This window comes from Trachinotus anak, unplaced genomic scaffold (genome assembly GCF_046630095.1).
Source record: "Trachinotus anak isolate AG129_WGS33_773 ecotype Australia unplaced genomic scaffold, CSIRO_AGI_Tana_v1 ptg000032l, whole genome shotgun sequence".
Classification (NCBI taxonomy): domain Eukaryota; kingdom Metazoa; phylum Chordata; class Actinopteri; order Carangiformes; family Carangidae; genus Trachinotus; species Trachinotus anak.
The window spans coordinates 10,099,813-10,120,406 of NW_027273883.1; the positions used below are offsets into that span (position 1 = coordinate 10,099,813).

Here is a 20,594-nt window from a genome sequence, read left to right on the forward strand (position 1 = left end):
AAAGTGAAACTTACACAGCTGGCATAATAACAGATCATTATTATTATTAAGTATACATAAAACCTGATTTTCAGTGTTCTTTAGGAATTATTTGATGAAGACACAGAACTGTATTTATTGCATTTGTGATACTGAAAATATTTGACGTGCATTTTCCCATCTTGCCCTGTAGACTAGGAATCAAGATGCAGGCAACAAGGTGAGATCGACCGGCTGAAACAGGCAAAGCTTTGCATCCTTGACCTGATTACCCCGTTAAACACCTGAGACTAATTTAGATGGCAACTCTGATTGGTGGAGATAATTATACATCACTTTTGTGAGATGCAGTTTTCCTCAAGAGGTTTGACATGTGGTTACTGGTGCGAGGCCTTAAATTAATGCACTGTTCTGCTGTATGCTCTTTTGTTTCTTAAACACTGGTATCATCCAGAATCTCAACCAACACTGTCAGGTGAGGTGAGCTGTACTTTTGACTGACAGACTGCACGTGATGGTAAAAATCTGTAAAAGTGTTGCAACAGCTTCCTACTTAAAGCTTCACCTTCTTTTCTACAAAGGGGAACAAAATCACGGACACATCCAATACAACTGCAAACCTGTGTCAAATTCGTTCTATTCATCGATTATAAAGTCATCGTTCAATATTCTGAACTTTTCTGATTCAGCTGCTCTTTACTGGCCTGAATGTGAACGTAGGTCTACATGAAGCTGGAAACAACAGAAATGGGCAAACTACAAGGACACAGGTAACTACATCACGCTCCAGTCACACTCGTCATCATGATAGAGGTACTGTTCAGTCTTATCTTATCAGTCACAATGGAAAGTCAAAATCTATAACCCTGAAGCCGAGGGTAATAAATTCATGTCCACATGTTCGATACAGAAGAATGAAGCCAAACAGCATTATGTGATGATAAAACTCCCACACTTCTTATGCACTGTCAGTTGAAACCTTGTGATAAATTGGGAAGAAATAAATTAGAACTAAAGAAGACCTTCTCCATCAGCCACTGGAATGAATAAAATGAGTGTGTTTTATTAAAGTAGAGGTGGATTATGTAACACAATGAAAGAAGCTACAGAAAGCACTGACAATCATCATGGCTCAATACTGTACGTACAAGTAAGGAATCTTTTAATCCTCCTCCTCTCTGCAGGAGTAGCTGTCGAGTTCGTTGGGTGTTTCACTCCCGTTTCATCATGATTTACATACGTGAGTTTGATATCACAACATAACATAATATTCCGAATTACAAATATGTAGCTAGTTGAAAGTTCTTATACATTTATATCTCACACCTATCTTAATTTGAACCCTCCCACCACCACCACTTCCTCAAAGCAAAGACACTTTAGCACTTTGTCGACTAAATGAGTTTTACAAGTATTTTGTCAAGCTCTGATTTAAAATATTCACAATAAAACATTTGTTGAATAAGTCAGAGAATTTGGATAAATACAAATCTCCAACATTTCAAACGCACAGATTGTCACGCTTCTGAAGATGCTGATATGAAGAGACAAGTGATGCCATCTCCAACAATCATTAACCACTTGTCATTTACAATTTCCCCCCTTTTTTTTAAAAGGGGAACTAAATCATGGGTATTATGGCACATCTGACATATAACTCTGTACTTGTGAATAGTAGAGCATAATTTTCAGAACTGTGCAAGTGCTACATTTATAGCATCGCCTACAAAACACTATATCTCAAGCATTACATGTACAAACAGAATATCAAATCAAACGTTATTTATCTATGTGAGGCTAGTTTGGACTAATTTGCAGCATTTCTAATTTCACCTCAAGAAAACCTGTACACTACAGGAACAGGGTAAGTCACGTTTGCGTGTTTGTAATTTGCTATCAAACAGAAACATGGAGTTGAAATAAAACAAAATATAATTTTTTTTGCCTTGATTTATGGTGCAATGGGCCAAAGGTAAGAATACTTTTCATACTTCTATAAAAAAAAAAAAAGACATCTTTACTTTTATCTACACTTTTGGATGCAGAACTTTTACTTGTAATGCATCACATCACGTCCAAGTATAACTGCTGATACGATCTGAAAATTTGATCCAGCAGAATCAGGAAAGTCACACAAGCTTCAACATGACGTGTTCACGCAGAAGACATTACCACCATTTGACCACATGAGGTCCCTGTTTCACTGGCGGATGCTGCGTGCGTAAACCAACCATCTGAAGTCACGCTGCGGCTGGTGAAAACTCAAATGGAAATCAGAGCACTCAAGAAGAAGCGATCGGCCTGTAAGAGTTTGACACAGTTTTATTCCGGGCTGAAGCGCTAAAGATGGAAAATATCTGCCTCTCTCCCTGCGCTTGCCCCCTCCTCTCTCCTGCTTAAGATGACAGTTTCATTCACTTATGTTGTCACACAGATGTGCAGCTGCAGGCTCCTGTGAGAAGCTGGTGAGTGTGCTTGTTCAGGTGCACAGACGCTTCACACTCCTCTCGGTCGCTTCGTGTGTTTGCGGCGTTGTTGCAGCAGATCGCTGTTCGTGATGACCAGTTCAGACTATGTTCCTGTTCGGAAATGCGATTTTTCTCGGTTTGCCACACAGCGTCATAAATCTTGAGACGTGTCTCCTGCAGAGTTTGGTTCTTTTTTTCTTCCAGCGTTGTCGACAGCTGAGCCAGAAACTGTAAACTCTGTAGCTCAGTAAGTTTCCTGTTTATTAATGCTAAATTATTTTTCTGGAGTTTCTGAAGTACTTGGTGCTAGTCGGTATTTTAACTTAATGTGACTCACTTTCTAACGATAATGTACCAGAGGAACCTCCTAAACTGGCGACTACTGTATTGTATTGTTACGTGCTTTTGCTATTTTATCCACCACTTGTAGTTGTGCTCAATGAAACCTTGCAGTAAATCACCTCCCATGCTGCTGAAGCTGATTTACATCACATTACTCCCAGGTAAGATGAAGTGCTTTAAACTGACCGATTTCAATGCATATTTATGTATTTTGTGTAGAATAATCATAGTTGGTTCATATCAATTTAAAAAAAATTAATTGAAAATTTACAGACACAGTTTAGAGACTAAGTTTTCATTTTAATTTTAGATGAATTTATTTTTTTCATTTCCTTCTGCCATTATATCAACTTCAGTTCTGGAGGCCCATCGAGTCAACGTCCAGCCTGAAGTGACTGGATACCTCGGGCAAGATGTCACCCTGCCATGCCAATTCATCCAAGAATCAGGAAATGCCAGTATTACACAGGTTCAATGGGATCTTCTGCAACCAGAGGGAGAGCCAATCACCATTGTTGTTTCTAGTAGCCAGTTTGGAGTGAATATTCCTGATTCTCCTCTGAAGGGGGGACTGGATATTACCGAACAATCACTGACAATTAAAGATGTTGAAATGAGAGATGCGGGGTTGTACAGGTGCACCATTGCAACCTTCCCTCTTGGTTCATTTGTAGGAACAACCAAACTTGTAGTTCGAGGTGAGTATGTGAAGCATTTTTACACAAACTGCAGCTGCAAGTAATATAAGTATAGACATGATGCCCAAGCCAACCTAAACCAAAAACTCAAGTTTAATCCAACTTGATTCTGTTCATTGTGTAGATTAGAAATTCCATGTTGCCATCATGACAAATGAGAAAATTGTGTGATTAACTAACTGAGGAGATTTTTTTTATGTTAGGTTAGATTTTGTTTAAACCCAATGTCCTTTACTGGTCAGTGGAGAAATAACATGGGTCTGATTCTCTTGGTAAATAAGTAGGACCCTTATAGATGCCCTTAAAGCGTTATTATGCTGCATTACCTTGCATGTATTCAACTGTACTAATTATGCTGCTATGAAAAATCCATCCTAATGACTGCCACTAATCTCAAATAACTGGAGTCATATAAATGAACTTAAAAATAATTTCACGATAGACACACACAGGATTAACCACAGTCATGTTTCTTCTCTCAGAACAGATGCCGTTATCACCGGGGATGGTTTCTGCCATAGTGATTGTTGTCATTCTGCTGGTTGGGATCATGGCAACCGTTGCTTACTGGTTTTTCATCAGAAGGTGTGTGTCTCTGACGTGTATTTTGTGTAGGAGTACACAGTGCAAGCTGTAGAGAAAGAAACCTCTTCCAATAATCAAGACTCTTATGTCATACGATGTTAGTAATATATCAACATTAATCATCCTTTAATACATATTTTTAACAAATGATTTCATGTTGAGGGTTATATTTAACAGCTTCACTGCAGATGCTGGACTAATGAGGATGATTATCTTCTCTATTTTAGTATTTGCTGATATGTGTGTGTGTGTGTGTGTGTGTGTGTGTGTGTGTGTGTGTCTCTGTACATCTACCGTACTGATGGGTGACAAATTACAGGAACAAGCCATGTGTGCATATGAAAAACTAAACATGATGTATTTTTTATTTTGATTCAGTTTTACTTTATTTAACTCTTTTGAATTTATCTATAATACTCCACATTTTTCAGACACGTAATTCTATACTTTTCTATTTTACTGAGATCTGTTTATTTTTTAACTTGTCCTAATCCTAAATTTTGTTAAAATAGACATTTAAGATAATTCTTACTCTCTCTTTTTTTAAACATGTTTTAATATTTATTGGTAGCAAAAGTCCGGTCCATCCAAAAAGTAAAAGGTGCTGCCTTTCATAGGTTTGTCACAGCATCAGCTTTACTTACACAGGGATATTCAGTAACAGAAAATGTTTTCCGGTAGAGCTGAAATGATTTGTCAATTAACTGATCAGTTGGTCGACAGAAAAATAAAGCCAAAAATAAAATAAGCCAAAATATTGTCTGGTTGCAGCTTCTGCAATAGAAACTTTGCTGCTTTTCTTTGTTTTACATCTTTGTAAACTGAATATTTTTTGATATGGACTTATGATTGAAAATGTATTTTCTTTTTCTTCTTTTGAATATTCATAGACTAAATAATTAATCAGTTAATCAAAAAAATATGAAGATTAATCAATAAAAAAATCATTAGTTGCAGCCCTAGTTTCTCGGATTGGAAAGAAAACTCACTGCCTAAATCAGATAATCCCATGCAAGAAAAAATAATGGCAGCACTTTTGATTCCTTTACTCAGGCGTGATTCTTCAGTCAGACACCAGGTCTTCATTGGTAAGAACAAAGCACAAGTTCCTCATTCTTACATTTACATTCACTCATTTGGCACATGCTTTTATCCTAAGTGACTTGCAAGTGTGATTTTCCAAACAGCTGGTTAATTTATCTTTTATATTATCATATTTATTATCATCTTTTGTTGTTGTCCGTTTCTTTGAGTAAAGCTGTTTTGTCTGTCTGTCTCAGATACAGGTGGTACGGCGACAGATGCAGCCAGGCCATCCTTTATTGTAAAAGACCAGGTGAGCTCAGAGTTGGTTGGAAGCTGCATCTCTGAATTAAAGCTGGAGAAGTTGAAGTCAGATAAAGTTTGTTTACTCTCTGGTTGTGATAAGAAGAAGAGATGGTTGTTGTTTTAGGAAAGCAACATAATGACGATACAAATGAGCAAGTGGGTCTCCATGTTTATATTTTCTCTCTCTCTCACTCGTAGGATGTGGTCTACTCCGACGTCAAGTTCAAACCATTCAGCGAGGGGACACCCTCATCCAATAACCAACACACAGAGACCATGTATGCTGATGTCACATACGCCAAGGTTGTTCTGGGCCAGAAGCCCAAATTATGAAAAAAAAAAAAAAAAACTTTTAAAGTTCAGCGTATCTAGACATGTATCAATAGATCATCTGCACCTTCTTTTGATGCTCTCACATAGGTTTTTTTTTCTTTTAATGGGCCTATGTCAAACCAGGGGTTGACTTGCATTTCCTCTACAGGAAACACAGGAGATATACAGGAGATATAAAAGACCTGTTATCAGAGCTTTGATCAGTGGCACAGTCCTTAAACAACAAGACTAAGTGTCTACAGCCATGCTGGTGTCTCTGTGAGGCTGTGATTTTTAGAAGGTACAGTGCTTACCATTTCACTGTGTTGCTTTGGCATGTTAGCATGCAAACATTTGAGGAATGTCTTAGGTTTTGCAAGTATTCGATCACAAACTTAAGTGAACTTGCAACGGAAGAAAACCCTTGCACTGTGCTAGCATGGCTTGAGTCATCACAGTTGGACCATATCCACCACGATCAAATCTAACTGTGTTTCAGTGTAAATATATTTTCTGTGATGAAGACAGTTCCAGCTATGGATCTGTAAATCCCCTGACAGACAAGTGCTGTTCCATGATGACATTAGATTTCATTGCACAGAGTTCGTGTTCCTCCTTTGGTGACCATCAAAGGACAGAGATAGAAAGACAAGGGAAGTGGGAAGTTGCACAAATGAAGAACTAAGTCACCAATGCAAAAACCAGTATGACATGTCAGTATTTTAAACTAATGAAAGTGTTTACTGTGAGTTTCTCAACTAATCAGACAATCATGATGTTTAGAGACTATGGTGTGTCTCTCTTTCTCTAACTCAGTTACTACCCAGCATTTTCACATGAGCCTTATTTAGAGTTAGAGTTTGAGTCAAAGAGGAAGGATGGAGTGGTTGTACTCTTTCAAATTGCTGTTCTTTCCTAATTCTGTCTGTTACCTCTAACTTACCTACAGTAATTTTAAACCAAATTCAAGAATTGCGTCTCATGATACAGTACTATATGTGAGAACACAGATACTGCAGTATCACCCTGTACTCTGTCTGCTTTGGGTGTCTTGTCCAGGGCACTGCTCGGTGTTAATGTCACAACTGTGTTTATGGGTGTTAAAGTCTGAGCACGCCTCATGTAAAAAGGTGACAAAATATGGTTTGCAAATTGTGTAGAGGTGCAAACCATCACTGAACATTGCCAACAGTCACTGTGTCTCACCTGGTGGCTTTGAAACTGCATTTCCTGACAGTGTCATGTTGTGGGTGTGAGATATCTGCTACACTCACTGTGTTGTCAGAACATGTGAAAACATAATCATCTTTTCGCCGGGTGAAGTACTTATATTTATTTTTCTAAAATGTGCTGGGGGTGTGTGCAAGTCAGGGCTAAAGAAAACTGGTTACAATTAATGTAAACCTTTTGAAATACGCGTGTCCTGTAGATGGATTCTGTATCTTACCTTGACTTTTTCTTAGAATGTAACTTTGTTATTGGCTGTTGCTTAATAAAGTTTTGCATTTTCCCACATCATATCAATCAGCAGTTGCTCATCTCTCTTTCAAAGAGTTCTTTCATGACAGGAAGTAGATGAGGAAGATAAGACAAACACTGTGTGATGGAAGTGCATTGTAACAGGCTTTCCATATCTGCAGGCATCTTACTCATATTACATGAGATGAAATAAACACAGAAAATGTTTCACTCATAAAGCAGAGACACGTGTCACTGCTGTGTTATTGCGAAGGAGCCACTGGAACACCCATTCACGTGCTATGTTGTGAAGAAATCAGTCCCTGAGGACAAACAATGAGGAAGCACTACAATTTTACATAAAAAGTTTGCCCTGGCAGCTCTTAACACTTGCTAGCTGTTAGAGTTGAAGGATTTCAGTGAGAAAGGCTTGTATAGGTGCAAAGAAGGTAATTCAATACACAAAACTGACTTACAAGCAGATGGTGAAAAACTGAAGTACAGGCAGGAAAGAAAAAGATAAAATCAATAGACCTAAGGAAGTAATTTCAAAATAAAACAGGAAATAGCCCCAAAAACTCACTCAGAGGCCAGACCATGACAACAACACCTTCAAAATATTTGAGATGTTGGTGAAGAGACTGGACTGTGTGGACAGAAACAGATCAACGGATTCAAGAATGAGGCACAGAAGAGAAGATATCAGTACATTTATTTCCAGGAGTAAATATAAAACAAATTCTTTTCACACACAAATATTAGCATTACTCAAGTTCAGTTTTCAAAGCTTACTGCCACTATGTTAAAAACTAGTTTAGAAACATTTGAATGGGGGAGGGGGGCAGGGGCTCAGGAACAGTTTTGAAGAAAGGGGGGACATTTGTAAAATAAATTACAGTGTGCTAAGACTCACATTTAATGATAACATTATGTTATGGCAACATGGGTTCCTGGTGCTTTTTGTCCTTCCCCTCTCCTGTTCCCTCTGCAGCCCCGCCCAGGCTATTCCTGATTTCTCCTCCTGATCCAGGTCCCCCTGGACTTGTACCTGGTAGGCACACTGTTCAGAAGTCCATCCATGATACTAACAAGCAAGTAAAGTAAAAACTGGGTTGCACCATATGCATACAGGGTGTTTTTTTAAGTATGAAATGAAATGTATGAAATCAGCTTTCCTTAGTGTTATTTACAAAAAATGAGAAGTTAGTACTTCTGCTTCTCTGAGCTTGACAGGAACTTAGATTCGTGCCACTGGCATGTTAAATTCATCAAATTCAAATGTTTAATTCATTACAATAGTTTCATCTTTTTAAGGGCATCTGTTTGCCCTACTCTTCTCATTTTAGAGCCTTGAACACTCCTCTTTCTTCATGGTGACAGAGAGGAGCTCCTTCACAAAACTACACCACTAGATTTACAAATCTTGACCCTCTCTCTTTCCTCTGATGTCCTGCTTTTCAGGCAGTACATTCTACAAGAGCCTTTCTATGAAATCTCAAGGAAATGAACTCCACCCATAATTTAGAGTTTAGGAAACAACATCCTGATAAAGGCAAGATAGCTGGAAATGTTTGGGGATTAACTATGGTTAATTTGGAGACGAGCTGTGCAACATTTAAATTTGATGAACATGTATCCGGGCTCTCTGATCTGCAGCTTGCTGAGTGTGCATTCTCAAATTACAAATAAAGAAATGCTAATATATTTTCTGTTTAATTGCAAACATGATTAAAGTACTATATATGGAGCTATTTCAACTATTTACATTGTAGACTCACCTTGTAAAAAAAAAAAAAAAAGAAGAAAAAAAACATATCTGCAATAAAATATTTTAGTATATTGTAGGCCAATTTCTTTTTAGGGTCAGCTCCAACAGAATGAGCTTGAGTACAGTTCTTTTTTCCCCTCTTCTGTGGAGAGAGGGTGATGATAGAATATTTTTAATGGTGTTCCTTCTGGTAACACAGGCTGCCTGCAGTTTGTTTGTGAATGTCCTAGTCTGTTTGTAGAGTCTTTACAGGAGGTTTAGTTTTGGCGAAAAAAAATAAATAAATAAAAGATCATGTCCACAACTGGTGTCAGTATCTCAGAACGCTCAGCAGTGCTTTTAGAATATTTTCAGGTAGTAATTTGGTCAATGAATGCTATTACGGTAATTGAAAGAAGGCATTCAAGTAGTTCAACTAATGTTTCACTACTACTATCATCACTTGACCACATGAGGTCGCTGTTCCACTGGGGCTTACAACATTACCATCAGCAATCACGGCAACCGCTGAGAGAAAATAAACAATGAAAACTAAAAACTGGAGTAGGGTTTTTCTCTCTCCAGTAAGAACTAGTGTGAGATGAGAGAAGCCTCCTGTTGCAGCCCTGCAAGTTCTACCTTGGTCAATTTGATTTTTATTTTATTTTTTTTGACTCTATCCATTTTCTGTCTCACACTTTTTGTGACACTTTAAAAATATGAGGAAACTTGGTGTTAGATCACGTGGTGAAGCTAGAGGTTTGAGGAACAAATGAACAAATCATACACCTAAAAGTGTTCGGACAACAGTTGAACAATTTCAACTTGATCTTTTTTGAGATCTTTTTTTTTTTGGCATCGGAGTAATATTTGATAGTGCCACATTGCAACCCTTGTAAATATGTAAGTTTATATTGTCTTGAAAACTCATTCATATGGTGATTTTTTGACTTAAAACCGCTAATTTTAAATTAGTATGATTTGCAACAAGCTAGTTTATTGGTCTGGATGTTTATCTGTTATTTTGTCCACCCCTTGTAGTTGCACGATGAAAACTTGCAGCCAATCACTTCTTCTAATGCTGAAGCTGATTTACTTTACTTTACCAGGTAAGACCAAATGTTTTGGCCATTTTTTGAAAGCAGTGAAACATATAGGTAGTATGTCAATGGTAGTAGGCCCTATGTCAATTCAACTTTGAATCTGATACAAGATAATTTAATAGAAATTGAATTTAATAGCAATTAAATAATTGTAATTACTGAAATAATAATAATAATAATAAGAGCCCCAAAGGTTGTCTTTGAATTACTTTTGTTGAATGATGAAGGATAAAGTAGGCAGCTAAAGCAGCATGGTTTTATATTTATTTTTCCATTTTCTTCTTCTTCCTTCTTCTTCCCATCATATCAACTTATATTTTGCAGTTCTGGAGACCCATCGAGTCAATGTCCAGCCTGAAGTGACTGGATACCTCGGACATGATGTCACCCTACCATGCCAGTTCGTCCAAGGATCAGGAAATGCCAGTATTACACAGGTTTCGTGGGATCTTCTGCAACCAGAGGGAGAGCCAATCACCATTTTTGTTTCTAGTGGCCAGTTTGGAGTGAATATTTTTGATTCTCCTCTGAAGGGGAGACTGGATATTGCTGAACAATCACTGATAATTAAAGATGTTGAAATGAGAGATGCGGGGTTGTACAGGTGCACCATTGCAACCTTCCCTCTTGGTTCATTTGAAGGAACAACCAAACTTGTAGTCCAAGGCATGGCACGCATTTTTGCATAAGCTAGCCATTTTAACATGACGTGTAGAAAAATTTCAAAATAAGAATGACCCATATATTACATTGAATGGTAAATAACCTGGGTCTGTTTTTCTTGAATAAAAAGAATGTATTCACAAATATAGTTTTTATACCTCCTGGACTGCACAGCTTGTTTTGAACTTTTCAACTCTGAATCTGAAACAATTAAATTTGAGTCATTCCTAAAAAAAAAAAGGAAAAAAATGATAATAAGAATCCAATAGGTAGTCTTTGAGTTACTTTTGTTAAATGATAAAGTGCTAAGTAGACAGCTAAAGCAGCACGGTTTTATATTAATTTTTCTATTTCATTCTTCCTTCTGCTATCATATCATCTTGTGTTTTACAGTTCTGAAGGCACCTGAAATGACTGGATACCTCAGGCATGATGTCACCCTGCCATGCCCGTTCAGCCAAATACCAAAAAATGCCAGTATTACACAGATTCAGTGGGAACTCCTGCAACCAGAGAGAGAGCCAATCACCATTTTTGTTTCTAGTAGCCAGTTTGGAGTGAATATTCCTGATTCTCCTCTGAAGGGGAGGCTGGATATTGCTGAACAATCACTGATAATTAAAGATGTTGAAATGAGAGATGCGGGGTTGTACAGGTGCACCATTGCAACCTTCCTTCTTGGTTCATTTGAAAGAACAAGCAAACTTGTAGTCCAAGGTGAGTATGTTGTTCAAGGTATGTGAAGTATTTTTACATAAACTGGCCATCTTAACGTGAAGTGCAGAAAATTTTCTAAATGAGTATGACCCTGAGTGGTAAATAACATGAGTCTGTTCTTCATATATTCAAAAGTGGAGCTTGAAATACCCTTACCTTGTAGCCATGTGTCTCCATTTTGCCATTTACAATTGAATCTACATTTATTGTGCCTCACAAATACAGCAAGTATCTAAATTTATCACTAGTTATCAGGGCAATGTCAACACTGTGAACTTAATATTTATATCAATTTCACTTAACATTACTGAAGATAACACCTGTTTCCTCTCCCAGAACAGACAGAGCAGATGCAGATATTACCAAGGATGATTGCTACGGCCATGTTTGTTCTGATAATAGTGACCATGGCAGCCACAACTTACGTCATTATCATCAGAATAAGGTGTTTCTAACTATACTAGCTGTGTGTGTCAGATTTGCATTTTGTGTAGGAGTAGTTGAGCTGTTGAACAATAAAGTCCTTCCATGACAGAGAGGGACACGTCATGAGATATTACTGCGAAGATACTGAGAAGATATCAGTATTTATCCTGCATTTGCTGAACATTTCTGATCAAAATCTTAAACTTTATCCTCTACAGTATCACTGCAGATGCCAGATTAAGCATTTTTATCCATGATTTATTGGGTTATTACAGCACATACTGCGCTTTAAAGAGTCCGTATGAATTGGGAGAAAATCCACTCCTGAAATCATGTAGTCAAGTGCAAAAAACTAATCATAACAAGGTGTTTTCTTTACTCAGACGTGATTCTTCAGTCAAGCACCGTGTCTGCACTGGTGAGGGAAAAAAAATCCTCCTCTCTTTATTTCTAAAAAGCTCAATATTATTTATATCCTGTGTTTGTTTCAGTTCCCCTTACTAAAGCTGTTCTGTCTTTCAGACACAGCTGGTCCGGTTATGTGTGAGTGAAAGAGACAAGGTGAGCTCAGTTAGTTTGAGGTTAGAGCTTTAAATTGTAGTTCAAAAACATTGCTTAGTTTGACTCTTCTGTTGCTTTGAATGCATCAAAACAACTTGATGAGAACAGTGATGGTAAAACGTACCTCTGAAGTCTCTTCCTCCTCATAGGGTCTGATCTACTCCGGCGTCAAGTTCAAACCTCCCAGAGATGCTACAGTTTCTTCCAATGAGAAACACAGAGACCATCCATGCTGAAGATGTCACATGAACTCCAAGGTGATGGATAAGCACTGGCAACCCAGAATAGAGAGAGAGAGATGTGCAGTCAAGTGGTTAAAAAAAACATGTTCAAAGTTGCTGTATGCAAGTTGTATTTAATAGTATCTTTAGTAAAATTCAAAAGTCATCACATCCTTACAGCTGTCAATAAATCGTCTCATTCTTAAAGGCTGGTGTTGTTCTCTATTTTTCATACTGTCAACAAATTGTATGAAAAAACCAGCATCAACAGAGCATTAGTCAAACTCTCAATACTTTCTGACTTCCCCTCTCTGTCTGTGGCTCTTAGTCGAACAAGTAGATCTATAGAAATGATTAACAAATAGTTTGATGTTATTCATCATTATGTCATTCATTTCAGCAGGGCAACTATAGTTTTTAGCTAAGGTACCTCAAACAAGAGTAAAGTGTACATTTGTTGGAGAAGTATTTCCAGCTGCAGATTAATACACATTTGGTGTTCTTGCGAGTATATTTACCGCAACATTTCTGTGTATGCCAGTGTTCGTTGAAATGTTATGTTATATCTCTTATATCTGTAAGAATCCCAAAGTGCAAATAGGCAGCATTTTTGTTAAACTGTCCATCTCATATGAATTGACCTTTAACTTCATACAAACCGGCAGCAACAAATATCATATTTCAACTGTGCGACCAATTTTAGCATCCAAGATGAACTACATCATATTTCAAAATGCAGCCGATAACAGTACCAATGGTAAGTTAACAAAGGGCTGTACTTCCCTAATGCTGCCTATTTCCTCAAACTTACCTACAGCAGCTTTAAACCAGACAAAGATTGAATATCATGATACAGTGTTGTAATTATTCCTGTGACATAGATTCTATTAAAGATTAATCTTTTATCCTACCAAGTGTTCTTTCTATGTTGTGTCTGTCATGTTAATGTCACAGTCCTCATTTCATTCTTGAAAAGTTGCTGTAAACATGTAAACCATCAATGATCATCAGGTGTTTGCTGTGTTGAAGTATTTTTCCAGTATCATTTCTCGTTTTTATATTGCTGTGTTTAATTTATTTTTTATTGAAATTCTGTGCATAAAAAATGTGATTACAATTACTCTGTGTTGTCAGGACACGTTGGAAAATATGTTTTTTAGGTGTATATACTAATTTAAGGGCTCATATTTATTTCTGTTGTGCTCTTACATTTGGTTTATACTGAAAGTTGGTGCTCAAGATTTGTTTACAATCAGTAATTCTTTTGAGAAACTTTCCTGTGTAAACTATGTCTACATTTGCTTTAAAACAGTACTTTTTGTTAGTGATAACTGTTAAATAAAGTTTCTGCATTTTCACAGATCTTACCTAACCTGTAGTTTCTCAATTTTCTGTTCTGCAGAATTCTGTCATGACAGGAAATTGCAGTTTGAGGGTAGTGCATTGCACAGTGCTGGAATGTAACTATGACAATTTATTTAATTACTGTACCTAAATACAATTTCACAGTACCACTACGGTAGTAGTTTGCTTAAGTATTTATATTTTATGCTGCTTTACACTTCTACTCCACTTCATTTCAGAAGGAAATATTGTCTTTTTTACTGCACTACATTTATCTGACAATTGTGGTTACTTTTCAGATTAAGAGTTCATATTAAAGTAAAAACAAAAAACCATGTGATTAACCTAAAATACAATGTATAGTTAAAAAAATTAAAAAGTGGTTCCAAACATTTGGCTTGTGACCCATTACAAAAAGGCAGTGTGTAATAGGGGAATTGTGCCACATGTCAGGGGACTTTCCAGATAAAAGTAAAGACACATTTCACTATAGAACAGTTTGAATATTTTTATTCCAAAAGAAGTTTGTGTGTCTATAGGTTTGAACAACCAGGCGATCTCTCTAAAGAACATCATTGCACCTTAATCCCGAAGCCATCGCACACCCTTCACCCACAAGCACACTATAGAACCCCTCGCTCTTCAATAGGAATAATAACAACAATTTAATCATAATATTCATCATCAGTTTTAATAATCCATTTAGCACTAGTATAGAAATATGAAAAAATATCAAAGAAAAGAACATAAAAGTAAATGAAAAGGTTCGTTTTGTTGAGTGACCGCTCAGACACCCCGTCTGAATTTGTTTTGTGACCCTCCCTTCCCTTTGATATTCATACTAGAGTTGGGGATTGTACCCGCCCTTGCCTCTCCACAGTAACGCTCTGCAGCTAACAAATGCTTTCAGCTGATGGTTTTAAGCTGTTAATAGTGCTGTCACATATCAAATTTTGTGAATTCATGTACAGAACAAACCAAAGAGGATAAAAAAGAGACACTGACGACAAATTTGAAAACAACAAAAACAACCGGTCTTAGTCTTTAGATAACAAGGGAATCAGACATGAAGATGTTGAGGATGGGTGCTTTTCTGTTTGTGAGTATGTGTGTGTTGTGTGTTTGTGTGTTTGTCTGTCATAGGCTTCTTTTGAGGACAGGTTTCAAATGAAAGTCCAGTTAACTGGGGACAGCTAAGTTAAGCTGATTTTTGGGTCAGTTAAGTAGTATGGTGAAGGTAAGGGCCAGATTTAGGTGAGTAGTGGTTATGATTTGAGTAAATCCCCAGGTTTATGAATGCAAAGTCCCTGTAAGGTCCCAAAAAGGGACCTATAACTATGTGTGCACGTGTGTGGGGGGGGCTTATTTTTATATCCCGGTGGACACTTAAACCTGATACACACCAACCCATGTGGTCTTGTGTCCTCCCATGAGGAGAAAAATATGGGTACCAATAGGTAGAGACTGCTTGTCGAGGGTTAAGACTTGATGTTAAGGTTCATGTTACAGATACGTTTATGTTTGGGTTAGGATTAGGCATTTAGTTGTGATGGAAGGTGCTAGGGAATACATCATGTCAATGAGTGTCCCCCACAGGGATAGTGAAACAAGTTTGTGTGTGTGTGCCTGTGCGTGTACTGTGGCAGCTTGTGAAGACAGTTCATGTTGTCTTGTCAGCATTCTGGACACAAAGGCAGAAACAGAACAGAGTAACAAAAGCATCAAATCCAGGCCTGCTTCTGCTGACACTCGTCGTTCAGGGAAACAGCATAATGTGTGCAAAACAATGTTATCATTCATCATCGGGAACACAAGAGTGTCAAGAAATCAGCTTCACTGCAAAATGCATAATTTTATACAGCAATGCAGTGTTAGCCTAGACAACAATGCCAGCATTTTTCAAGGGATTTGTAAAGGGCTGTATTGGTGGTTTTGCATGTTAACTCACACACTTTGCAGTACTGCTGAATATAGATCAGGGACCATGTCCTTGTTGCTGCACTAGTGACTCCTGCAGTTTGAGTCGATCTGAGATGATAGCATGAAGCCTCAGTCACAGGTAAAAAAAAAAACTGCTGGTATCTCTAAACAAAAATGGAGGAGGCTCAGGCTGTCTAGACGTTATGAGACACAAGGATTGTGGCACAAACTGTCATTCCAAATCAGGGGCAGAAAAGAGAAAACAAAAATGTTATTGAGGCACTCAGCAAGCAGGGAACACTGACTTTTGAGAACTGAGCATCAGCAGCTGAAAAGAATGATATTCAAAATCTCTGCTGTCAGGAAATCAAACTATGTAAGAACTAGAAAATATGAATGGGATAATGGGAATTTGGTAATATCTTGCATCAGCCAACTCTCAAATCTTGGATATAAGTATTTCCTTCAACGCACCAACCGGAAAAGCTTTTTGTAACTAATGTAAGTACATTAACTATAAGCAAGGGTGTGTACTAAATCACCCCCTTATCCGGTAAGTAAGTGAGTCACTAACCAGGGAATATTTTGGGAACTGACTGGGCAACAGAATTATTAAACACTGAGACAGTGATGAGTCAATGACCTGCAGAAAATGCTAATGCAGTACATGATAATGATGTCACATGTGATTCTGGGATAGATACTATGTCTATGTTCAGTATGAAGTAATGAAAACACTGAATGAACAGTTTGACAGAGCTGGATTTGCTTCTGCAGAGACACTTTCACAAAGGTGGCACACAACAGAAAACACAAAGATCATACACTTTTGATTGATTTAGAGGAAACTAAAGGGAATTCATGCTGCAGTAACCAATAATTTCTGATATGTGCCTTACTGTCATGACCGAAACCAACAATGCATTAGTCCATCTCTCAATACCTCCAACTTCCCCAGCCATTTGTTCTCACCAGACTTGACAACTATATGACATATAGTTTAAATGTATAGAGTAAATTCCTAAAACAGCTGGGTTCTGTAGTTTTTAGCAAACATTACTTAAACAGGAGTAAACGGTGCATTTGTTTGGGACTATTTTCAGCTGTGGATTAATATGCGTGTGTGTAAATACGGTAACAGGATGAAATTTGGGTATTTGGGACTGACTCAAAGCAAACAGTGTTTATATAGATGGTAATGAATGAACATGTCACCCTATGCAATGGTGTGGCTGTTTAATGTGTGTCTGAGAGAGATTTGGACAACAACACAGGTTTATGGCACAGCAGAACAAGCTATATCAGGCTTCAGCTACTTATTAGTCAGATCAATTCATCGTTTGCTTTGTAATAATAAGAAATAACTTATTATTAAACATTCACAGTACTGGATCAGGTATCTAATGCAAGTCTGTGAAACATGATTATCATACCAAAATGACTTGGTACGAAAGCAGAGGCTCCTTGGGAGTTTAGTAATCTATAGAAGGGTTTGAATAATCATCAGCAGTAATGTCAAGTGTACACAGATTGAAAGTTAAATGGCTCAACATGCAAATCCACCAGTATATTCCTCTAAGCACTGTAGCTAATATACTCTAGTGTTTGGGTTATTTTAGTTGCACGTACACACAAGAGTAGGGCTGTAACATTAACAACATAACAATTATAAGAGACCAGATTCTCTACCCAGCCGGAGTGAAAAACATGTATTTCTTCTAAATCTATTTATCAGCATGTTTTCCTGTGTTCAACCACCTCCTGAATGAGTCCCCAGCCACCAAGGGGAGTAATTAGGCGATCAAAAGCTTGACACAGTATTGACAAGGCTGTGTTGAGTCTATCACTCTGGCAGGAGCCTCTACTGTGTATAGCCAAGTCTGTCGGTTAAACAGAGAGGACGGAAGAAGCTGCAGCTACAGCCTGCTGGCGCATTAACAAGCCCCTTAAAAGATGCCCAGAATTAACAGATCAGGAGAGATCTAATAATGGAAGTAGTTCAGTTAGGGATTTCTCATTCAAATCCTATACTGTCCTTACACTCTTTCTATCATCTCTCTCTCTGTTCCTTTCTATCTTTCCGCTCTGGCTCTGCCTCGCCCCCTCGCTCTATCTCTTCTACGCTGTGTGAACAGAGGTGAAAAAGAAGTAAAGGCTTGGCAAGCATTACCCAGGATAACGAGGGACATTAATTTCACATTTCAAAGCCCTTGCTCCCTCTCTCTTCCTCTCTCCCTTTTTTGTGGCTGTCTGATTATCTAACATTAGTAGAAGAGTGCTGTTGCCGGGTACATGGTTCTCCTCACCGTGAGTAGTTACAGACAGACTAACAGGAAGCACAATTTTTTACATACACACACACACACACACAGTGTAAAGAAAGGCAGGCCAACAGTTTCCTCTGCTATTGTTTGCATTGTTATCTTGAAGTCGTTTTACCCACCTTCCCTGGTACCACCCAAAAAGCAGCTATGGGGCACAGGGAGGGACACAAAACTCTTGAGCACAATTAGCCGTAGTCAAGTTTTTTAGTATGTTATAATCCACCATATTGTCACACATAGTCTTTATTTAACTCTGTAATTCCCACTTAGAACAATGGTAACAAAACAATAAAGACAATAAAAGAAAAAAAAAAAACAGGAAATAATTCTCTGGAAGTCTTTTAGTTGCGGTTTTAAATCACATACGGATACGGTATGTCCTCCAACACAAGGCTTCATTTTACTAGAGGGGTAGTTAGCTTCCAGGGAAGTGTCTGTGGAAGAAAACCAGCGCCCTCAAATCTAAAGGTGAAGAGAGAGGGGAGTAAGGAGAGAAAAAGGAAGCCAATGGAAACCATCATCTGGCCATGTACGTTTCCGCCCACATTTCTCCAAACTGAACTGTTCTTCAGAGTTGATTACAGAAGCTTTAACTGATCACCATCTCACTGTGTGCTTGTAGCCAGTTCTGTATTTGTATGCCTCAAGCTCAACTGGAGTAATGGGTCCAGTTGTTTATTCTCCTTTTAAAGGTTGTTTCATTTTCCATTGGGTGACCTCATGGAGTTCAACTTTTTTCCCCCTCCATCTCTCCTTCTTTTGTTCTCTGATGAATTTCACCTGTGGAAAACGAGCAGTGTTTCTCTCAGCAGCACAAATGTCCCTCAGTCACATCATTGGCTACCTGCAGCCCTCTCACCCCACCCACTGCTTCTGGTCTCAGGCCTGGTCCACCAGTAGGTCTGTGGTGTTGCTGCTCTGTGGAGGTGGAATGGGTCGGGGGGTATGAGGTGTGGGGCTGTGATGTAGCCGCCTTGGACTGGGCCCCCCTCCGCCCTCACTGTCTGTGTTGGATGAGGATGGGGGTGGGGGTGGGGGTAGCCTGGGCAGGGGTGCTGATGAAGGTGGTATTCTTGTTGAGGTTGATCCTATACTACTGCCTGATCTCAGGTTCTGGATCCTCCGGCACTCCTGGCAGATCCTCACGTGGGTGCAGCTGCGGGCGGGCAGCATCACAGGGGTGGGGGCTGGTGGAGGAGGGGTGGTGTTGGCTCCCAGCGGATCGTCTAGGATCCGTTGTGGTCCAGGGCCCAAATCTGAAGGCCCTGTGCCCCCCACTCCACCTCCAGCTCCACCTGTCAGGGGGCCAGCTCCACTGTAGAGCTTGCCGTTGCTAAGGCGCATCTCCCGCACCAGACGCAGGGGCCGAGGGGCCCCCAGAGCTATGCGTGTGGGGTGGCGCAGGGCGGCTGAGCTGCTGAGGGGCCGCCGACGGCGCATACGGGAGCTCTTCTTACAGGAGACGGCGTTTCGGAACTCTGTGATCATCTCCTGACAGACAGACACCTGCAGAAGAAGAGGAGGGAGGAAAGAAGGAAAGACGGACGGGAAGGAAAAGGGAAGGAAGGGAGGCAGAGGTAGGAGGGGTGCCACAGACACAAAGTAGGCGGGCAGCAGAACAAGACAGTGGTAAGGCAGTACATAAATAAGAGAGCAGAGGGAAAACAAAAAAAAAATTGAAAGGAAAAGCAAAAAAACAAAAAAAGGGAACAAGGCGGAAAACACACACAGTAAGGCATGGTAAACGAAAGAGTCGCAGGAGAAGCGAAGGCACAGAGATCAACAAATTGAGGGATGGTTTGAAAACAAAAGTGAGGAGGTGATGGGGAAGGATGTGGAGATGGATAGAGATGGGAGAATATCCAAGGAGCAGAGAGAGTTATTACAATCCAAACACACAAAACACCAAAATGTTGTTTAGTTTATGGGCACTTCATTATGGCACTATGCACTATGAACAGACAGGCAGGCCTGCAAACTCAGGTGCACATATACAAAGGCACACTCACACTGCACACACACACCCATAAATCTTTTTAATCATTCCGACAGCATGAATACTGTAATTTGCACACATGATGAATAAAATGCTACAACATGTTCACCACAGACAAACAGCATTCTCACTGAAATCATAATAAAACATCGTGTGCTCACATAGACAGAAACAGTACTCATTATCGGAGAACAGACACTGATGGCCGAATGACAGGAGGTATGTGTGTTTGAGAGAGAGGGAGACGCACAGTGAGATGGGTAGAAGTAATCCAAGAATGGAAACGAAGAATACCAGCGTACATGTGAGGCATGTAAAAGAAGATACATCATGACATTTAATGCCAGGGAAAAAGATCACACTACTTCTTTATGCAAGCAAATATTGGCATTTCTCAATAT

At 38.9% G+C, this 20,594-nt stretch overlaps 2 protein-coding genes and 1 long non-coding RNA gene across 13 annotated transcripts in view; 2 read left to right on the forward strand and 1 right to left on the reverse strand.

The window, feature by feature from the left end:
* Positions 1-301: 301 nt before the first annotated feature.
* Positions 302-7,231, forward strand: LOC139613868 (nectin-4-like). Of its 8 annotated transcripts, none has more exons than XM_071470838.1 (10): positions 322-454; positions 561-749; positions 1,164-1,219; positions 2,142-2,694; positions 2,878-2,950; positions 3,146-3,487; positions 3,970-4,072; positions 5,126-5,160; positions 5,353-5,408; positions 5,600-7,231. In XM_071470838.1, the coding sequence occupies exons 5-10, from the start codon at positions 2,887-2,889 to the stop codon at positions 5,732-5,734; spliced, it is 735 nt and encodes a 244-aa protein (XP_071326939.1). In that variant the 5' UTR covers positions 322-454; positions 561-749; positions 1,164-1,219; positions 2,142-2,694; positions 2,878-2,886; the 3' UTR covers positions 5,735-7,231. The 8 variants fall into 8 exon arrangements, with proteins under 8 accessions (XP_071326931.1, XP_071326939.1, XP_071326933.1 ...); XM_071470832.1 differs by having other exon boundaries at positions 2,142-2,444; XM_071470833.1 differs by having other exon boundaries at positions 400-454; positions 669-749; positions 2,142-2,444.
* Positions 7,232-9,412: 2,181 nt separating this feature from the next.
* On the forward strand, positions 9,413-13,519 carry LOC139613871 (uncharacterized). Of its 2 annotated transcripts, XR_011686835.1 has the most exons (6): positions 9,413-10,027; positions 10,346-10,687; positions 11,738-11,846; positions 12,211-12,245; positions 12,350-12,388; positions 12,538-13,519. It is a non-coding gene; the product is annotated as an uncharacterized lncRNA (long non-coding RNA). The 2 variants fall into 2 exon arrangements; XR_011686836.1 differs by lacking the exons at positions 9,413-10,027; positions 10,346-10,687 and adding an exon at positions 11,095-11,401.
* Positions 13,520-14,446: 927 nt separating this feature from the next.
* The window catches only part of grik5 (glutamate receptor, ionotropic, kainate 5), an 85,607-nt gene continuing 79,459 nt past the window's right edge, over positions 14,447-20,594 (reverse strand). For all 3 annotated transcript variants that reach the window (XM_071470808.1, XM_071470806.1, XM_071470807.1), the window contains one exon: positions 14,447-19,703. In XM_071470808.1, coding sequence (XP_071326909.1) covers positions 19,077-19,703 — 627 coding nt within the window. In that variant the 3' untranslated portion in view covers positions 14,447-19,076. The remainder of the gene's footprint in view (positions 19,704-20,594) is intronic.